Raw genomic sequence first — 18,216 nt, forward strand, 5'->3', positions numbered from 1 at the left:
TTCGAACGTACCACGCGTTTCCGAATCATGCCAGTACTAACGACATCTTTCAAGTCTTGTATGTTGTTGTGAGCTATGCTATGTTTAGTGAAGCTGTAAGGATATTCTGGCTGCGACAGGAACTACTGAAGAAACTTCTACATGCGAACTATTTTAATGTGCGATATGTGGATGTGAGGCGATTTTCTGTATGGATATTTTGTTGGCTTTTCTGGGTTTATCTCGACATTGAAAGTGCAATTGGTAATAAAGACAGTCGTACTCTACCTCAAGTGTCACCGCCGGTGCTTCTCACGGGTACCCTAAAGGTGTTTGACAAAATTGGAAACTGGTGCAATCTGTATGTTTGGCAACTGCAATACAATGTTTTTTTGTTATTCTTGCTGGGACCAAGTATAGTTTATGGCCAACTTGTCGACCTAGAGGCCTGTATTAGGAGCATCCAGTTATCTAATACCATCAGCATGAAGAATAACATTCGTGATACTACCTCTTGTTTCAATCGCGCTTTTAATACGTTATTGCTTATCATGTACATAAAGATATTCTCACTTGTTTATCGGGCTTTAATAATTATTCTCCAATTTCGCTCGTCCAGTCGTACCGCCCGGATGATGCTCATTACACCGTGTCTTCAAATCTCTATCGTATATGACATGGCTTGCGTGGGTACGAAGATTATCAGATGCTGTCATTCGACTGCGCAAAATATTCTCTTAGAACGGAAAAACCTGAGTTATGATGAACTTTGGATACTGTCAAGGCTTGTTTACTTTAACAAAGACCAAGATGCCCTTTCGATTTTAGGATCATTTATTAATCAAAAAAGAACGCTTGTGACATACTTTGGGACGATCATCAAATTCATTTCAGTCGTGTTACAGTTTGACTATCGATTGATGGCAATGTTTGATCGCTATAAACGGTACGTAAATTTCATAAGTTCTATAGTGGAGTAGGTAAACTATGTCTACCGTAAATAAAGTGTTTCATGTCTTGAAATGCCAGTAACGGTGTATGCAGCTTCAATTTAAAAGTTATTTGCGGTGCACTACGCACTTCTCTGTGCAGAAGATGTAGAGGCAACATAGGCCACTTGGTTTTTATTAAGGAAACTTTATTCTTAAAATTTGGTGCTATCAATCTCGCAGCTACTTTTAAATATACGCACACTATGCAAGTTAAGGTAGAGAATTATTTTGAATCAATTTCTAAAACTTGGAGACTATTTGGGGAAAATAGGTTTTATTTGGCGTTTGTTAAACTATAGAAATGTAAACAGTTAGTTTTTTTTTTTATCAAAGTTTCGCCTTCTCCCAAAATCTATTCTTTAAACTAGAGTGTAAATTTCATTTCATAGTAAGTAATTAAATTGAGTCTACCTCCAGGGCTATATGGACAAGAGTGGGGCGGGACTGTACGGGCCACTGCGATCAGTCTAACAGAAATGTACACATGTTAAGCTAAAAACTCGGGATGATATTCTTGATCTCGTTATAACCTGTTAGTGGTCATCAAAATACACCGTAGACTGTGCACTGGTACTCAGTATAAGAGAAATTTCGGTGAATTTTTTGACACAGGCATATAGTTTGGGCAGATGGATTAGGATAATTACGACGATAGATTATAAATTGTGAAGGCTTCAGTACGGTGAAGTAAAAAAAAACGGTGCGCACATTATTATTGTTCATTCTAGTGGTAATAGACCTTTCAAAATTCGACTTCACAATATTCATCACGCGGACTTCTAAGAAAAAAATTATGATTCCTGATAGCTATAGCTTGGCAGTAAATGACATATCGGCTCCTCTTAACGTAATCATGGCCCATTCTCGAAAGCTCAGCATTGTCTGTCTATCTTTGACTTGAAAGACTGCCTCTTTCACTGCTCATATAATTTTGCCTTGTGGAGTTATATGGCTCAAAGGCTTAGAAAGAATTGATAGTTTCTCTGAATTTAATGAATTATCGTGAGACTATTTTAAAGCATATTATAGGCATAAATAATGACCAAGTTTAATATGATTTATTTTCTCTTCCATGTGCACCCCCATGCGCAAACCTTGTAGACTGCACAAGCGCCCTTTTTATCTGTTATAATTGCCATATTGATCTGCTTAAAAATATTTGTGTTTGCATTATATAATTTGGAAACAAAGAAAAAAACGAGACAATATCAAAATCATTTTATTCCCGAATGTGCTTTTTCTTTAATTCAAAATATATCTCTAAACAGAGACACTACTTCGGTAATCAAATCTATGTATAAGAAATCTTAGTATTTTCGTAACACCCACTTTAGACTTAAGCATCCATGTTACACTAAAAATTTAGGTCACTATTTTCGCTTGTAATATTATCACCTAGCTTTATGGTTAGAACCTTTTAACTTAGATGACCTGACCTCGTGTTGCCTTGGCACATGAGCGACTGTAAACGTGCTAGCTTGTATTAGATATTACAATATTGCGACGTTTTCCAATGTTTTCCCACTGTGGTCCTTGCGGACATGACCCACTCTTGCGGCTGGTAACGTGCAATTTTGTGTGTTGGTCAGTAATTGACTATATTGCTAAATCCAACGCTGCTTGTTTTTATTTTTTATAAGAGAGGTGAATGATTTTTGACGCGTTTTCTAACAAGTCATGCGTCGATATGTGAAGAGTAACACGACTTCGGTTAGCAAACAGAAGAACGATTTTCATAATTTCTCAAAAGTCTTTTGTCTTCGTCTCCCTCTCTCAAAAATGTCTCTTTCCGAAGATTCGGTGAGAATCAAACCACTTCTGCAAACAAATTTTCCCTTATAATTGAAAAACACCCTTGATAAATTCGGTAACTTAACGCACAAGTGCAGATAAAATGCAAAGCAAAGTCTAGTTGTCGCACATTGTGTCCATCACATTCTATCTTGGAACTCTGGATTGGCGCTCGATACACTGATGCAATGTATGAGTCAAGGAGGCATTGTGACCCTAACGATTCAACTTTTTCGAAACGCCATAGTAAAGACTCGTTATTAATGGAGCCTTTCTAATGAGATAACATACTTTGAGGCTGGATTACCGCAAAAACTAGATTTTGAGTGTACCTTGTTATAATTTCTGTCAGGAAAGCACAACTTCTTACGCAGGGAAGCGATTGGACTAATCGTGTATGGCCTGGTTGCAATAAGTTCGTCGAAAGGTTTCTCTCCTCCAAGTGCTGAGTTGGGGACGCTCAACGTTTCTCTATCGATGTTGTTGCGCTCACACGCTCCCCTGTGGGATTTAACTTTTCCACCCTGGACCAGCATTGTTGCTGCTTGAACTAAACGGGGAGTCATACTTTTTTCCGCAAATTCTACTTGGTTTGAGCTGCTCTTGAAGACGGTATGACCTAGCCTAGGTCCTTGGCCGAGCTGGCAGCAGGCTGAACAGGTAGTCAACAAAGCATGCCTTGGTGGACTCTGACATACCTTAGTATTTTTATAATTTTATTGGGTTTAGTATGCTCTGTGTTGTTCCGGTTGAAAGAAGAACTAATCAGCCATCTGTCGGATTTATAGCTAAAAAAAGTAGGCTCTAAAACGCTGTAATTTCATATGGTCGTAGCCAAGAATGGTCCCCAAATAGCTCGGCTCCGCTCCAATCAAATGGTTTTTCCTTTAAGACTAATAAACTGCCCTAAAAAGTCGGTGAGGTAATAGTTATACCGTTTATGGAGACTTACAGTTAATGTGATGTATCGGCGATGCCTACGTGGCAACTAGTAAAAGAATGCTACTTTCGGTTTTTTAGCCAATAAATCGTGATTTTACAGTCACCACTAAAAATAAAAGAAGGCTTGGTATTTAAGATCATTAAGACAGGGAGATGCTTACGGTGTTATACACTGCTAAAGACCCATAGCGCCGTCTAGCGCTAACTAAATATTTCTGAGAAATAAATGCTTAATAAACTCCTGGTCGCGTTTCACAGGATTGGATCCTTCCCCATGTGTAGTTTTCGCAGGTTGTGAGACATTGCCCTACCCTCCCCGGTACCGCCACACTTTCAAGTTAAAAAAGCTATTTTCATTCTGTCCAGTTCCTAAAAACCCCTCTAGTGTACTTAATTTTACATGAAATCCACATCGTAGGAACTAATTTTAGCTGTCTTGACACCGAAAAAATCGAAAGTAGTGTAGAGGGAAAACAAATAAGGTGTTTTATATTTTAAAGGATTACCATAGAACCCGCTAAGCTACGGGGTTGCCGAGAGCCACGTTATTGAGTAGCAAAAGGACCTTTAAATGACTGCAACTTTAGCTCATCTGCTCGAAGAAGTCTATTCCCAATTCTGAAATTAAGGGTAAATGTTTTTAACGCGTGTATAAAATTCCATTTGTCATACTGTTTTAATATTTCAAGTACTTATTGTAGATGTTTTTTTCGCATAGAGCCGGATCATCTACAAATAAGACAACTGTCCAAATCCTTAATTGACTTTGGACCCGAAAAAGCTTTTCATAGCTATTTCTTTTTAGCCTGATTTTCTTTATGAACGGACCTTGGTTACGCTGTTTCATCGTTGCTTTAAGAACCACCTATCAGAGTAGGGTTCTATACAAATGATCTCGAAAGATCGACTGGATTTGAACCTAGACCAGTTATCATGTATCTCTAAGTTTCTTAGGCAAACACTCAAACTTATTTATAATATGTAATGAGCCAGTAGTCTTTAGACAGTATGATCTCTTTATTACACACCTGCTAAGGTAGCAGGAGTAATTCTTACAATAAAAAGCACACGTAACACACTTGTAACAGAGGCACCTTAATACCATTTTTCCAATTCCTATAATATTGTTATAGCTTTGTGGTGTTAATATATGTGTAAGTGCTATAGCTATAGGGAAGGCAAAATGTCTGTATTCCGTTCTGTCCCTATCACCCGCCTTTTCAATTTATCACGCGGCAAACATAGCAGCATTTGTGGTTTGCAATGGTGGAAAGTTTGTAACAGCGTTTGTTTCTTGTACAAATCTATTCTCGAAACAAATAATGAGCTAAGCTGTACTCTGAAGGTGTCGCTTGAGACTGATACTTCTTGCTGACGAAGGTAATACTGAGACGATCGACCAGGAAATTCTCAGACAAAGTAAGGCCGGGAAGACCATGCACAGGTCATCAACATATGGACGCCCGTCGAACTGTTTTGATACGAGGTTGCGCTTTTAACTTAGAGTATAACTTTGTGACGCATTTTGAAGCTGTGGGCCAATGTGAAGGACAGTGTGTATCGAACAATGCATGACATAAATTAAACATTGAGATAAGGAAGTGATTGATAAATTTGTTGCTGGGTTGCTCAGAAACATGATTTGAAAATACTCAAAACGGATCCAGTTATGTAGGCGGTTGGTGAAGGGACAATTGGGTGAAGCTGTTTTTTCTATCTAGTGCAAGGTAAATCTGCGGATTAACGTAATGTAAGAATAGAAACTCGCTTTATTTTTCCATTCTGGAGTATCTGAGTGAAAAGACAAATTCATGCCCGCCTCTTATTTTATTCTGCAAAAAAATGTTTCAAAACCCATGGATTGCGTGTCTACTCACTATGCAAACGGCGGTTCGCTCATTTAGCCATATCCTTCCAATTCGTGTTCATTACTGATCCGGTGTTTATAAAAACTCAGAACCGAGATCGCGTTTTTCATACAATCTTAGAAACTGCAATTTTCTGTTTATTCTGACGCTGTGTATTGCTTCCAAAGCCTTTCGACGAAAGGCAGCATGTATAAGACAAATAAGTCGGTTCTCCGTAGTATAATTCCTTTCAAGAAGGCAGGCTGAGATATAATGGGGCGTTCTGAAGTATGGTGGTGGGCAATGTATACTTTAAAAGTGTTCTTTCAGGGATTTCGAATATACGAGACTTGGTGTCCTCACTTTTGGCGTTTTCCACAATCATATATACGGTTTTTTGTATGCTTGAAGTAATGGGCAGTCTTCTTACAGACAGTCGTCTCCCTCGAGCTAAATTGACACTGTAGACTTTCCGAGATGGAACTCATCATTTATAAGTCCGGTAATATATCCACTTATACTTAGAAATGGAGGTAAAATGTGGATGGTTATAGATCGATGGTCCAGTCGTTCATTGCTTCATACATAATGAACAGCATTGCTAAAGGCAAAGCCATTCTGGCAGAATTAGTAGAAACAGTTTAGAACTGGTGTCATTTCTATATAAACTATTACAAAAGCATATTTGGGCAACTATTTTATATGCGTTATCTGTTATTCCACTAATATTGTCATTTTTTAGATATTCGAGCTGAACAGAAATAAACGCCCGCTAAACCTAATAGTACTATGTTATTTGTTAATTTTTCGGAAGCAAAATGCACCTACACAGCGGCTTCTTCAGTATGTATCGCGATGTAAGATAATAACAGCTTACTCTTTGGGATCTAAAATAAGCGTTCATATAGGGTACTACTTTACCACTATTATCGAATCGGTTTCAAAGGTAAAAATTATTCGCAGTGCTTAACTGATTGAAGTGATTACTATGTCTCACACGAATGAAATAGTTATCAAAGCTCCTTGAACTCAAATTCTCTTAATTTGGTCCTGAGAAAAACTGGTGCTTTCACCTTTCCAGTCGTGCTAGATCCTTATCGTACAGTTTCTTCTACAGATATTTTTTGTCGTAGATGGCCAGCGCTTGTAGCTTACAATCTTTATTTTTCAATTGGTGGGTGTAGTGGCGAGTTTGGCTTGCAAAATTGCTAACATTTTTACCTAATGGATTCCAATCTCGGTCCGCGTATAACACCGGAGCTAACTCTCATGGCAAAACGGAAAGCTGCGGCACCCATTTATTGACTGAAGGAATGCTCACAGAACAGCAAAAGTAGTGGCCTCACAGTACTTTACAGTGGACGTTGCCGTATTTTTACAACTGTTCATTCGACAAATTACATATCCTAAATGCTGGAGCAGATTTCTTCACTAGTAACCGCGTTCATTCGTTTTGAAGATGCTTTATTTTGAGTTATATTGATGTTTAACGCTATTTGAGAACACGCTAACATAGTTGTAAATGGTTGTTATGAATATACCAGGGCCTATATTAGAGGTGACCTTAGGTTTGATCTGGGTACTTTTTAATGCACGCAAACGCAGATTCACAGCAAGCAGACGATCTCCCTATTAAGTTTCGCCCACAATATCGTGTCTGATGTCGCGATGCTCGCAACAACCTACAAAAAAATAATACTTTTAGTACAAATAGCATTAGTGTCTCCGGAGTGCCTACAACTAAATATTTTGAGTTTTAAGTCCGGCACCGCCGCTAGGGATTTCATGAGACCCCTAAATTCGAACTTGGACCACACCAACGTAGTACCACACAACTACGTTACCCTACCTCAGTAGCTCTCAACAGTGCCTTCATTTCATTTTTATGTTTCAGACGATTATGGCATGATTTCGAAATTAATTATTAGAAACTGATACCCAAAAGAGCTTAAATTCTATAATTTGCCTACTATTACTAATAAAAATCGTACTTAACAAAGAATGATGCACTCGATTCCTAAATCTGAACTAATTTTGTATTATATCACAAATTATGTTTAAGCTAAATTTGTCGGAATGCTTACCATGTATTTAGCGTATTAATAGCAGAAACTCACGAAACGCCTCTTACTTACCTCTCTTAGAGAATCTGCCTTCTCGGCGGATTCTACGCATCAATTTCTCCAACAAAATCTGCTGCGTTAGTTAGTCCTTTACAGTATATTTAATAGCGGAAAGGTTTGCCGCTATATTCTTTGGTTGATAATGAACCAATATTATTCTACTGTGCCATCATGAGTGAATGTTGTTTGTATGTTAGAACAGCTTTTGGGTTTTACTGGCTATGTACCTTCTCAAGTGTGTTTAATAGCTTTACCCTTTTCGTGCTCCTTTCGTTGTTTAGTTAAAGCAAGGAAGTTAACGGAGTAGGTGGATACTTTGTAAAAGGTGAAAAACACGAGGCACGCACTGTTTTATCATTACGCAAGCGGTAAGAAGGCGTTTGTCGACTTATGACGATCGGTTCTTGACGAGAACGAGCTGTGAATAGAGTTCAACCGTTGAATCAGCAGTCAAAAACTACCCTGAACAACCACTTTAGAAACGTTCATTTTTTCCTCTGTATCTTTACTTTGGCCCATTTATCGTTATACGCGCATAAAATAATTGGAGAGATGTGCAAAATAAATTAGAATGGATAGGCAACGCCATCAAGCGGGGACCAGCCTTAAAATGTTCGTAGATAGGCGCCTTTCGGTCTACATAGGGAATTGGCCGCCAATCATTTACAGCAGAGTAAATATATGACAAATGATTTTTTCTTATTGCATTAGGTCAGGGGAATGTCATGCAAAGACCAATCTCCTGTAGTTAATGGAATGCCTTGAATAGAGTGGCTCAAATATACGCAAAGGCCTCGAAAATTATTTGTTTTTGTACATCAGAGCCGTCCATAGAACCTCGGTAATCATGTTCAGTTTCAATATAGCATGGCGTGCAATCGTGACAATTTTATAAAGTTGAGCTTCCTCGTGCAAATATCTTGAGAGCCAAGGGTCAATGTTTTATTACAAAGGCATTGGTAGATAACAATCGTTTACTATAGCATTTATCAGAATCAAGTTTAGTAAAATATATTCTAAAAATATATGTGTAGTATATATATACGCGGAAACCTGCAAGCAAAAGATGATGCAAAGCGCGCCTGTGGATAAATTTTTTCTGTTTGGCGAAGAGGCCTCAACGCTCGCCATTAATTTGTGATATGTTTCGTATTTTGTGTTGTAAAACAGTGTGTGTCATACGTATTTCTTTCATAGGGCTTTTGAGAATTTAAGCAATTTAATCTGTAATATCGTAAATCTGACTCAACTTGAATTAATAAGGCCACGTGTCATTTATGTAGTCATGAAAATATCTTAGCTAAAGTTCGTGAAGCGTAAGAAAGGGTGACTGCGTAAAAATTGTTGTGAGCAGTTTATAGACTTCTCTGTATTCCTGTATTAATTGCTATGCTTACAGAAAATACTGCCCATGGTCTGTTGACAGGTGGGGGAGGAAAAACGTTCCATTTACTTTTCACAAATTTAGGAAAAAATTGCGTTTCGCATTTGTGTAAATTCCGTGAAACATGCTCATAAGCATTGCTCAGCGCTGTGTGACATTGGAAGGTTTGGGCCCAGGCTACTCAGGGCCGACATTCAACATGATTCGCACTCAGCCTCACCAGGTTCACCAAAATGTGCCTGAATAGCCTGAATTTGTTTATTACTTGGCTTTGGCGTCAGCGTTTGCTCCCTAAGCAATACCTAATGTTCCCCGTCAATGCTTCTGGCAGTAGAAGTTTCTCTATACAAGAGAGTCGAGCGAAAATTGCACGATACAAGCTCGTAGGCGAAATGCAGCTTAGCTTTAATAATTGTCTTAGGTGCTTATAGTGTTGTACTGGCAAGTTCAAGTCTTCAAACGTTCAAGAACGTTTAGTTAAGATTTTACGTTATTTAACGTAACTTTATATAGAAAAATGCTACTTATTAAAACAGCGCAGTTCAAAGATGAGAAAATATTCTTTGATTAAAGCAACTTTGTTTTGTGTTTCAGGTATGCTGTACGTGAGGATCACGAAAAAACCACGTCGGGTTCATCCTACCTGTATAGCATACACGCGTAGTAGTCTACCGTATTGTGAAACACAATAGGACATATTAAGACGATAAATTATCCAACAATTAGTGTGTGGATTATTACATGTATCCTTCGAACTATGCATAATGAGAAAAGCAACTACTACTATATAATGGTGTTTAAAAAGTGACCTAGAATATTTATTTCGAAAACAAACAGAAAAAGCGTGTTTCTTTTTTTTCTCTCCGCGGTAGCCTGGCCTGGGCCGTTATGCGAAGAGCCTTTCCGAAGCCATGGTGTTTTCATTTGCTCATATTCGATCACAGACGGATCAGCCTCGGCTTCATTGGGGGTTTATCGTGCGGAAAGCACAATGCTACCTTCATAGAAGTGGCACCTAATTTACGACCAACATCAGCCCGGTTGGAATACTGGTGTCCAAAAACGTACACATCGTAGCGTCAAAAAGATGAAGAATCCAACAATAATGCAATCGAAGCCGCTGTGGAATGGCCTCGTAAAATGTAGGTAACTGATCCTGTTTAATTGGCAACTGCGCTTCTGACAAATGTTCACATTTATATACGCGCAGCGTTTTGCTTATTTGACGAGAAGCAACAAGCGGTGGTTTGGTGAAACAATACAGAGGGGGCTGTGATTGTCATTTAACAACTGATATCTAACAAAACCTTTAAAGCAGATGGTATGCGAGACATAATGAAAGTTCTTTTAAATATACTCCATGTTGGACAATCTTATTCAACTCCTGTTTTCGTGCTAGTAGCATGCGGTCGGAATGGCGCGACACTCTCCTTCTGAACGGTCTCGAGCAATAAGGGAAACCTTTCATTACCAATTTCGTGGCAAAGCAGTGCGAAGCTGAATTGTTGTTGTTCAACAGTGTTTATTTGCCGATTCATAACAATCACCGATCGTTTAATATTCCAAATGAATAGTACAGGTTCCGTACTTACATAGTAGCGGTACAGAGTACGCAGTTACAACTTCTAGGTTACATCCGACGTGTGCTGCCAGGACCCCAGAGGTATGTCTGCACCATTTCCGTAGACTTCCGTTGAGCGTTCAATTCTGCTTGTAGACAAAAGATTGATACTACACTGGCCACAACGAAAGTACCGAACGATATCATTGAACTCTTGTTTTGGTGTTGCCGATTCAGAGCTTTTCATATAAACGATCAAGATAGACAATGTAAATCTTATGGGATTCTTTTTTCTCTTATGAGACCCACCAAAGTTAGCAGTAGGCTTTCGAGAGCTCGCGCAGTCTACAATTGCTAAAGATCGCGATATCTATTAAACTTCCAGATTCTGGGTGCAGCAAGCCTCGATAAGCTATAGGGAGAAAATTGGGCTGAATATAAACCTGTAAAAAACGGCAGCCGGAAAGTTCTGAAAGAGAAACAGCCTTGTAGCAGGCCCCGTGTGCGCAGGACTAAATTAAAATACGTATATATCTCCAGTGCTTTAACGTAACTCGCAGCTGACAGGTTGTCCATCCAACGGAGGAAAAAATATGAGTAGGTAAACGAATAAAAAAATCTAGCCATTTTAGTTCTTGTCAAAGCCATTGTTCGCGGAACTGTCAAAGCCAAATCGAGGAACGATCAGGACCTATACTTATCAAGATATGTAGGACGTCTATAAAAACATAAGTCGTGACACTTGCCTTAAATGGTCTCGAAAGACTAACGCTCAAGGAAGTAGAAAGAAAAACGCTTGCACGATATTTGCAATTAGTTTGAAGTACTACGTGAAGTTTATCGAGTATTGCATGTATTCTACGTGAGAAACGTGAATCCGAAGAAGCTTCTAGTGTTTTTTAATCTGTCCGTTTTTCGCCGGTTTCTATTCGCCGATTGTTGGTTTGTCAATATTGTGGACATGGGGATTGCGTAGCTGAATGAGTCATTATGTGGCCGCAAGCCTGAACCCTTAGGAAAACACGGCGTTGATGTGTGATTGCATAATGGTATGTAGAATCAGTGGAATAAGGTTCGAAGCCAGCCAAGAAAAAAGAATATTGACTATGTATTTTCGGTTAAGTCTGGGAATGCTCGCAAGTATTAACGCCGTCAGAACGCAACAAAATCTCAGCGGATGCAGAAAAATTATAAAGAATAAAAGTTATATTATTGTATATCGACACGCAGTGGGTACTACAATCAAAAGCTACAAAGATTACTGCTCCTAGTGTTGGTTCAGGGCGAGTGTAAACAATTTGAGCCTACCGTGTTGTCTAAATCACTGTCTTTAGTGACAGCAGTAAAACTATTAAACTCTTCTTAAGTATAGCTAAAGGTGCCTTGGAAGTTGTGCTTCCATTTCCATATCTAGCTTAGTTGTGTTAAGATCCCAATGTTTGGTGAAATAAGCTTTGCTTATTAAAGCAATTATAAGTTTGGACGCAGATTATTTTAAAGATTCAGCCTATAAACTATTCCGTGCCTTCTGTTATATTAGGTACTGTATATTATTATTAGGATTACTACTATTATTATACATTATTATGAACCTGTATATTGTTTGTACTGATGCTTTTATTATAAATAATTCTTTTCTCTTTTACCTCTTCTGTTTGTTGATTTTTATAAATTGTTGGAAGGTGCTGTGAATTTCGTTGTGCAGTGAATGGAGTTTTGCCTCGAGCTCGGCTTCCAAAGCAGATGTTCTCCGTGAAAGTAAATCACGTTTACGCCACGTGCTCTATTTCGCCTTTCGCGAATATCGGACAGCTGCCAAAGCAGCCTGGAATATTTATGCCTATACGGGACGGACTCTGTATTTGAAAGGACTGCTCAGAGGTGATTGAGGAAGTTTAGAGACATCAAAATAGGATACATAGGTCGGGCGTTCGATATCGAAGCGGACCACCTAAAAGCAGTTTTAAAGAATAGCGGCCGGAAAACAACTCGTGAGTCGGCGATAAGCTGAACGGCAATTGTAGGACTATTAGAAGATATCTTGAATCTATAGGATTTATTCAAAAATGAGGAACCTGGTTGTTTCTTAGACCGAGTGAAGAACGCAGCGAGGTGTGCCATCTTTTTAGCTTTTAACACTTTTGTGGTCGTCATAAAGCAGAGGAATAAATAGATAACGATACGCATTAGCTTAGACTTTTAAAGTTACAAAATAGAAAAAAATATGATTTTTATTGACTTAAAGGGTCGCTGACAAGGGCTTGGGAAGAACAAGACAGTCAAGAAAAACTTGTATGCTCCAGTTGCATTACGGACAGAACCTAACAGACGAAGCAAGGTCATTCCTTGCCTTAATACGTATGTTCAAACCTAATACCTATGCACGTTTCCGAGTGTTTCGAGTGAAACTTACCCTAGTACCTCCCACTTCCAAATAATGTTACATATAATAAGTTAGTTAGTCGACTACTTTATGTCATATTTTCCAGGAATTTTTAAGTGATTATATAGTTATAGCTGGGACTTCAAGAATACACGAAAGTGGTCTAGGCTTGCTAGTCTTTTTGTATTTTTATTTCTCGTACTCGAATCGAACTTGTCAAATTGTCGTCATTATTATATTTCTTCTGTTAATTGGGTTGTACATCCCTTTTGAGAAAACTTTTACAACATATGATATTTTACTGTGCAGACTGGAGTAATATCCCATTCTATGCATTTACCGAACTTGTTCAACACTGAAGCCGATTACTTCAAAATACCTTGGAAAATATTAGGTGACTTCTTGGCAGCCGAAATTTAAGTTCTTATGCGCGCCGCTTTAGGTTTTGCTCGAATATGTTGTACCGACAGAACGTCCTACTCTACTTTTCTCGTCGTGAAGACCTTTTGGACAAAATATTTCCTGCCTTGGTTCTACTAATCAACCCTACATTAGAATCAAACTAGCTTTCTTGTCCGTATCTATTGTACTCTTCTCTGAATTAGACCCCCATGTAATTTTAATATATATACATTTTCTACGTTTGCCTTCGCTTAAACTTTTTCTAAATAAATCTTAACACCTGACCAATAGATATCTACAGAAAGAAATGCTACTTAAACTGATCGCATGCAATCTATTTACAAGATATAGACTAAGATAGGTAGTATAAAGACAATACCCTTTGGAAGTAATTTAAATTTTATTTTATTAATACAATTGTTTGTTCCTGTCTGAAACTAGAAGTGCTTACCTTAACTTAAAGAATTTGGGGTATTTTTTTTCTCAGTCATTGACACAAACAGACATTCGCTGAATCGCATACTCGTGAGGACGTTAACACCAATACGCCTTCTCTTATACACTAGACTTGAGTGCTGAAGGCTGCACTTGAATAACAGAACGCATTTTATATAATATGAGGTTTATGAACTCAAACTCGTTAAGGTCTCACATTGGATTACAGGACTGATTAATAGTACTAAAGTCAAAATAAAAGACTCGGAATTATCGTTCCAAAAACTATCGTTAAAGCACATTTATTATATCTATGTAAATATACAATGCGCATTTTGAAGGTTTCTCTGTTCTACTGGATTTTACAACTCAGACGCAGTTGTTTTTAATGTACCTTTTAATAAACATATCCACGCATATAAATAAAGTTTATTTCGGTAAATCGGCCGCGTTCGTTTTAGATAATATAGTTGTCCAAAGGTAAAGGACATTCTCATATATCTTTTGTCAGCGATCAGTCTTAAAATCGTCTCACCTGAATGATAGATGGCCACGTCAGTTGTACCCTATCTTCAAGCGCGCAGGATCTGTATTTGAAGGCTCGTCCATGATTTACATCAGCAGCTAACCCATTTTAAAACGCAATCGTCGTTATGCATACTAGATCCCTAGCCTAAGCAAGCGTAGGCGAGTTCTTGATTCTCATACAATTTTCTACTGGTTGAGTATTCTTCGTTAAATACCTATAATCCTTGGCTAACGTTTTTTTTTTTTAATAAAAGATGCGGTCTTTATTGCACAGTTTCGATCAAGGCCCTTTCGTGCCATTTCAACTTATTACCTAAGGGCCTTAGTTAAGAGCGAAAATCTAAAATACTTGGCTGTACGCCTGAGCTACTAAGGTACTTAACAATTCACAGTTCTTCCACAGTCTCTTGAATGGAAGTGCGTTTGTATTGCACAGCTCTCATGTTTTCCTTGTACAGCTTTTGTATTAAATTGCAGCAAGAGTGGCCATTGCAAGCCTGTTGATCATGAATTCCCTTTAAAAATTAAAGACCTTGTCTGCTTTTAAACTATTAATGCAATTTTTTGTTGCTACATTAGGTACTTAATTTTAAAATGAGTATTGTTCATCTAGCTAAAAGCATCGGGTTTTCATGATTGGAGTGCTATTTATTTAGTACTACTATAGCGGCAACTCAGTTCCTTGGATTGAAGATAATGTTCAAGTCTCGATCCGGTGTGTTGACGAGTTTTCCTCTGAAGTCAAGGGGAGGCCCTTTATATTCCAGCCGAAAATTAAGCATCAACTAAAAAAAAATTAACCGGACGAAAAGATACACAAATATATTTTATAGTAATGATAATAACAACTATAATGCATTTTAAAATGAGCAGATGGCTGCCAGTAAAAACGGGAACGACTAAACGTGTACTTAAATTGACTGCTTGCCTATCTCGTTACTAATACCATAATTTATAGATAGATACATAAAGTTCTTTCACATTTTTGGCACCTTAATAGCTTTCTATAGGTGTAACTTGTTACTTGTACTACATAATTTTACCTTAATCACTTTACTAAATCGTATTTTGTCAGATTCAGCTCGTCTGCTACATTTGATCGCATGAATTATAGCAAACGCGAAAAGAGTTTAAAGTTATTTTGGTTGATTTTCTTTGTATTGGTCGTTCGAAATGGCGTCAATAAGACACTAGTTGAAATTTTTTAAAGGCTTAGGTATTTTGTTCATTGGAAGCATGCGTTGCCACTAACTATCATTTTCTGCCATTTACATGGTAACTTATTTATTTTGCTGCTGTAGAAGGTTGAAATACGAAAGTTTACGAAATCTCACAAAACAATTTCGACATGCTGATGAGATTTGAATAATTTTTCCATTAAGAAGTTGTTCAGATTTTGAAAAATGGTTTATAGACCGTAGGCTCGCACGGAGTTCTCCCATGTGTGCGAACCAGTATTCAGCTAGTTTAAATACTGACGCATTCACGAGTTGCATTTTGTTTTAGTATGGATAAGGAACAATCCCAATGTGCAAAGGATTGTCCAAAGTCAATTTGACTACATTGAAATATATACAAATATCGTGGTTATACATAGTTTTCGTTTAAATAATTACCCATAATGATCTATAATCAAAACTGTAACCAACGTAGCGTAAATGTGAACAATGTTGTCCGAATGATAACAACTATAGTATATACATTTACATTGCAATATAATTGCCGAAATTTCTTAAAAATAAACCACATGTACTGCTATTTGCGTCAACAAAATGTGAGAATGAGGACTATGATACCTTATGGCCCTCAGGGCAATGGTGTGTCGTAACTCAATGTAATGCCTTTAAAAATACGCAAAACTATTAAAAAAAAAACGAGATAATTAGTTTGCGTGTTTATCGATCAATAAAAATTCGACAAAATGCAAAAAAACAGATGTCTCATGTGTCACCCACTCTTGAAGTTTGGTTAAAAGAAATATCCAATAACGCGAATTGTGCGAAGTTTCTGATTCGGGTTCACCTCAAAACTTCTAAAATTTTAATAATACGAAAATTTTAAATCAATGCTTACTTGCTAGAAAGGAACTGAATCGCTTATCTAGCCCCTGTTCCATGTAGCTTCTCTTACCCCTATATACCGTTCGGGTCACCTCGAAAACGTACATACATAGATTGGAATTATATTTGGCAAGTAGAGTTGGCCTAACGATTACATTATGCGAAACTTCCATACCAAATAAAACTTGAATTCGTGGTAAAGCATTTAAAAAATCTTTTATAGGTTCTAGCCATATGCTGAACCTCATTGCCATAACCACATTCTGAGCGATCCTGGAGTTTGCTTTCGAGTCGGATAGAATGAGCTCTAGGATTACTTGATTTAAACGCAGCAGCATCTATGAGTTTATGCATGGCTCTAAATAGAACAGGAAGAGTATGAAATAGACTTGCGTAATGATTACTAATCAAAACTTGAAATAAATTACTTATTACTTGAGAATAGTGAAAGGGTCATAGTCAGTACAAATAAAAATTTGTTTATTACTTAGCACTAACCTTGATCATTAACGTCCACAGCTCAAGTTCAGCAACTCTCCGTCCAAGGCACATACGAGGCCCAAAGCTGAAGGGAAGAGAGGCGTAAGCGTGGCTGTCGGTCTTATTCATCCAGCGTTCTGGCCGGAAATGCTCAGGATCAACAAAGTGTGATGAATTGCGACCAGTGATATAAAAGTTTGCGAACACCACAGTCCCTTTGGGAATACAATATCCTGACATGGTAACATCCTTGTCAAACTTACGGTAAACCCCAGTAATCGACGGAAATAAGCTGTAATATTGGATTAACCAAGTAATGTCACGGTTGATTTTATCAATAAATTACGACACAATCCTTTTTCTGCATCAATTAATACCCTTTTGAGGCAGCGGAACATACATCTAGGAACTCATAGTATTCATAGATATCCTATTAAAACGGTACATTCACATGTTAACAAATAGTTTATGCGGATGTATCTGATTGACATATGATTACCTAAATCGTTCTATCACTCTTACGGTTAACAGCATTCATTTGAAATATTCTACCAAGTCAACCTATGGTTTTCCTGCTGACTCTCAGTGCTACTGCTTTTTATCATTCGGAAAATTAACTTAATCATATTAACACTACTCCACTTTCTAGTCAATAAATGGATATTTCCCGACTTCCTTTTATCTTTTCAAGTTTATTTTGAATCGTTGTTTTCTAAATGAATCGATGTTTCTAGTTTACGCCCAGTATTTGGACCGCTAAGTCGATGGAACAATTTCGAGGCTCTTTTAGATCAAGGCCGCTGGAGGTACGCGGGCCGTTAAAGCCATATAAAGTACAGAGTTGATAATACACCAAGATCACTTTGTAGCGTGTTCGGTCTGTCCGGGGCAAAGGATTTCTCTTTCGCCCCCAGTAACAAGCTCATACAAGCAGAGTTTTAGTTCTTTTTAGCTATGAACTCTTGAGTGAGTGTGTCCGTTTTGACTAATTTATCCTCGATTCACCCGCGAGCATGACCGCCGACTCCGCTGTATTTATTTTTGAAGTTTTCCGTGGGTGGGTATAGAAATGAGTGATGAGATGCCGCGTGCAGGAAGACAATATCACACGCAGCATAAAGCTCACGTCCATTGACGTTACTGGCTATGGTAGGGACAGCCAGAGCAGTATTTTACTTCCCTGTGGCGGCAAAAAGGGTTAGGAAACAACGGGACCCACGCAAACGATATATGTTTACATATATTACAATATAAGATCTACTTACGTTTGTTAGAAAACCGTTGAATTGGTTTTATGAAAAGAAAGCCT

The 18,216-nt window shown here is 37.9% G+C and overlaps 2 protein-coding genes across 3 annotated transcripts in view; one reads left to right on the top strand and one right to left on the bottom strand.

The window, feature by feature from the left end:
- Positions 1 to 320: 320 nt before the first annotated feature.
- LOC111246535 (uncharacterized) lies at positions 321 to 17,059 on the top strand. Its single transcript, XM_086985627.1, has 7 exons — positions 321 to 925; positions 9,653 to 9,703; positions 9,931 to 10,200; positions 11,005 to 11,668; positions 12,302 to 12,500; positions 12,865 to 12,977; positions 16,947 to 17,059. The coding sequence occupies exons 1-3, from the start codon at positions 465 to 467 to the stop codon at positions 10,133 to 10,135; spliced, it is 717 nt and encodes a 238-aa protein (XP_086841753.1). The 5' UTR covers positions 321 to 464; the 3' UTR covers positions 10,136 to 10,200; positions 11,005 to 11,668; positions 12,302 to 12,500; positions 12,865 to 12,977; positions 16,947 to 17,059.
- The window catches only part of LOC111246534 (putative cytochrome P450 49a1), a 32,191-nt gene continuing 28,084 nt past the window's right edge, over positions 14,110 to 18,216 (bottom strand). Inside the window, exons 6-7 of one of the 2 annotated variants that reach the window (XM_086985626.1) lie at positions 16,926 to 16,992; positions 14,110 to 15,152 (exon numbers count right to left, since the gene is read on the bottom strand). In XM_086985626.1, coding sequence (XP_086841752.1) covers positions 15,042 to 15,152; positions 16,926 to 16,992 — 178 coding nt within the window. In that variant the 3' untranslated portion in view covers positions 14,110 to 15,041. Of the gene's footprint in view, positions 15,153 to 16,925; positions 17,200 to 18,216 lie in introns of both variants that reach the window. The other variant, XM_022796295.2, reaches the window with a different exon arrangement.

The sequence above is a fragment of the Varroa destructor genome, unplaced genomic scaffold (genome assembly GCF_002443255.2).
Source record: "Varroa destructor unplaced genomic scaffold, Vdes_3.0 BEIS01000003.1, whole genome shotgun sequence".
NCBI classification, from domain to species: Eukaryota; Metazoa; Arthropoda; class Arachnida; order Mesostigmata; family Varroidae; genus Varroa; species Varroa destructor.